The sequence below is a fragment of the Panicum virgatum genome, chromosome 5N, assembly GCF_016808335.1.
Source record: "Panicum virgatum strain AP13 chromosome 5N, P.virgatum_v5, whole genome shotgun sequence".
NCBI lineage: Eukaryota > Viridiplantae > Streptophyta > Magnoliopsida > Poales > Poaceae > Panicum > Panicum virgatum.
The window spans coordinates 12,959,422-12,961,354 of NC_053149.1; the positions used below are offsets into that span (position 1 = coordinate 12,959,422).

Genomic DNA, 1,933 nt, shown 5'->3' on the forward strand with positions numbered 1-1,933 from the left:
ATGGGAGACCGCCAGGAGCAACCAAAGGAGATCAGCAGTGGTGGCGGTAGCCTCGAGCTGCCTCCAGGGTTCCGCTTCTACCCCAGTGATGAGGAGATAATCACTTTCTACCTCATGCCCAAGGTGCACCAAAGCAGCTTCACTTGCAACGCCATGGGAGAGATTGATTTTAATAAGACCGAGCCATGGGAACTGCCTAGTATGCACTCTTTGCGCCTATGCATTTTGTACATAAGCATCTTGTTTATGTGGTCCATGGTCACATGTTTATGAGTTGGGACTTTAATTCTATTGTGTAGATAAGGCAAAATTGGGGGAGAAAGAATGGTACTTCTTCTACAAGAAGGATCGTAAGTACCCAACTGGGACGAGGGCAAATCGGGCCACGAAGGATGGCTACTGGAAGGCCACCGGCAAGGATAAGGAAATCTATAGGGATGTAGTAGGGCCAGCACTGCCACAACTCATTGGCATGAAGAAGACGCTCGTATTCTACAAGGGTAGGGCACCTGGGGGTAAGAAGACTGATTGGGTCATGCATGAATTCAGACTCCAAGGCAGTAACAGGCTCCCCTGCCCCACATCCAGTTCAACCTCCTTGACCACCATGAAATCTTCTAACTCTAAGGTTGTAGTATAGCACTAGCATATATATGCATCCATAATACTTGTTTTACTTATCCTAACCTAATTTGGTTGTGGGTTTTCATATATCAAACTTATGCAGGATGATTGGGTGGTTTGTCGTGTGTTCCACAAGGCCACTGGAAAGAAAAGGACATCTGCACTGCCACAGTACAACCTGGACACAACTGGTCATGGGATTGATGAAAGAAGCACACCTATGGCTATGCCACAACAATTTCCTATGCTATCAGACTTCACAATGAATCTACAGGTATCCTACTACTCGATCGCTAACGCAAGCTCCTCGTTGGTGTCACCTATGATGCCACCGATGCCAGACATGGGCAGCATCGGTATTCAGATGAACAACACCCTATTTAGGGACCTGATGGCCATTATGCCGCCAATGTCCTACCTCCAGATGGGCATGGGAATAGCAAGCACTGACAACGTCATGGCTGCACGGAACAATGGCCTTTCGTCGATGGTATCACAAAATGACAATGGGATGAATCCTGATCAGACAATTGCTATCGAAATGTCATACATGGTGTCTGCAGCCCAAGAGTATGTGGCCACCATAGACATGGATAGCATCTGGGAATATTGAAAGAGTGAATTAGGGAAGTGAAGACAATGGGTTGCATAAATGTAGTATCTATAATTGTATTGCATTTTGCCAAATAATATGTGGTGTGTGTATTTTCATTACTAGCTAAGTTATTTGTGTGTATGCTTGTACTAGTATGTGCACCTTATCACTGAATGTGTGTATATATGTGCTTGATCTTACTATATTTTGTTGCATGTAATGTAATGAGCATATTGAAGTTTGTGGCATATTACAATATGCAAATAAGTATGAACTTGATTGTGTAATTTACTTGGAATTGCGGGCTATTTATATTTTGTGAATTCTTTGGGATATTGTGACTTGTCAGTCTATAAAAATTACATGATTGTATCCATTTTTTTTATCAAAGTGCATTACGTTGGTTTGCAACTATATATGATATATCACTAAAATAATGAATAAATTAATTTTAGAGATAAAGACAAAAAAAAGTATGTTTTCTATTCTTGAACAGAGGAAGTATTTGCATTTTTTCCTATTCTGGGGGCATGGTCTAGGAGTGCATGACCACTTTCGTGGTAACTTTTCCTTTTTATCATGTGGGTCGACATTTTTCTTATTTGAAAAGGTTTTCTTGAAAACCTCTTGTACGAAGTTCTCCAACTTTTTCTAAATAATTCTCAAAAAGCTTATGTGAAAATGATCTTCTAAATTTTCTAAAGTAAAAAATTG

At 40.9% G+C, this 1,933-nt stretch overlaps 1 protein-coding gene across 1 annotated transcript; it reads left to right on the plus strand.

Moving 5' to 3' along the window:
* LOC120674568 (NAC domain-containing protein 79-like) lies at positions 1 to 1,237 on the plus strand. Its single transcript, XM_039955732.1, has 3 exons — positions 1 to 199; positions 300 to 487; positions 728 to 1,237. Exons 1-3 carry the CDS (start codon positions 1 to 3, stop codon positions 1,235 to 1,237), a joined length of 897 nt encoding a protein of 298 aa, XP_039811666.1.
* Positions 1,238 to 1,933: the final 696 nt, after the last annotated feature.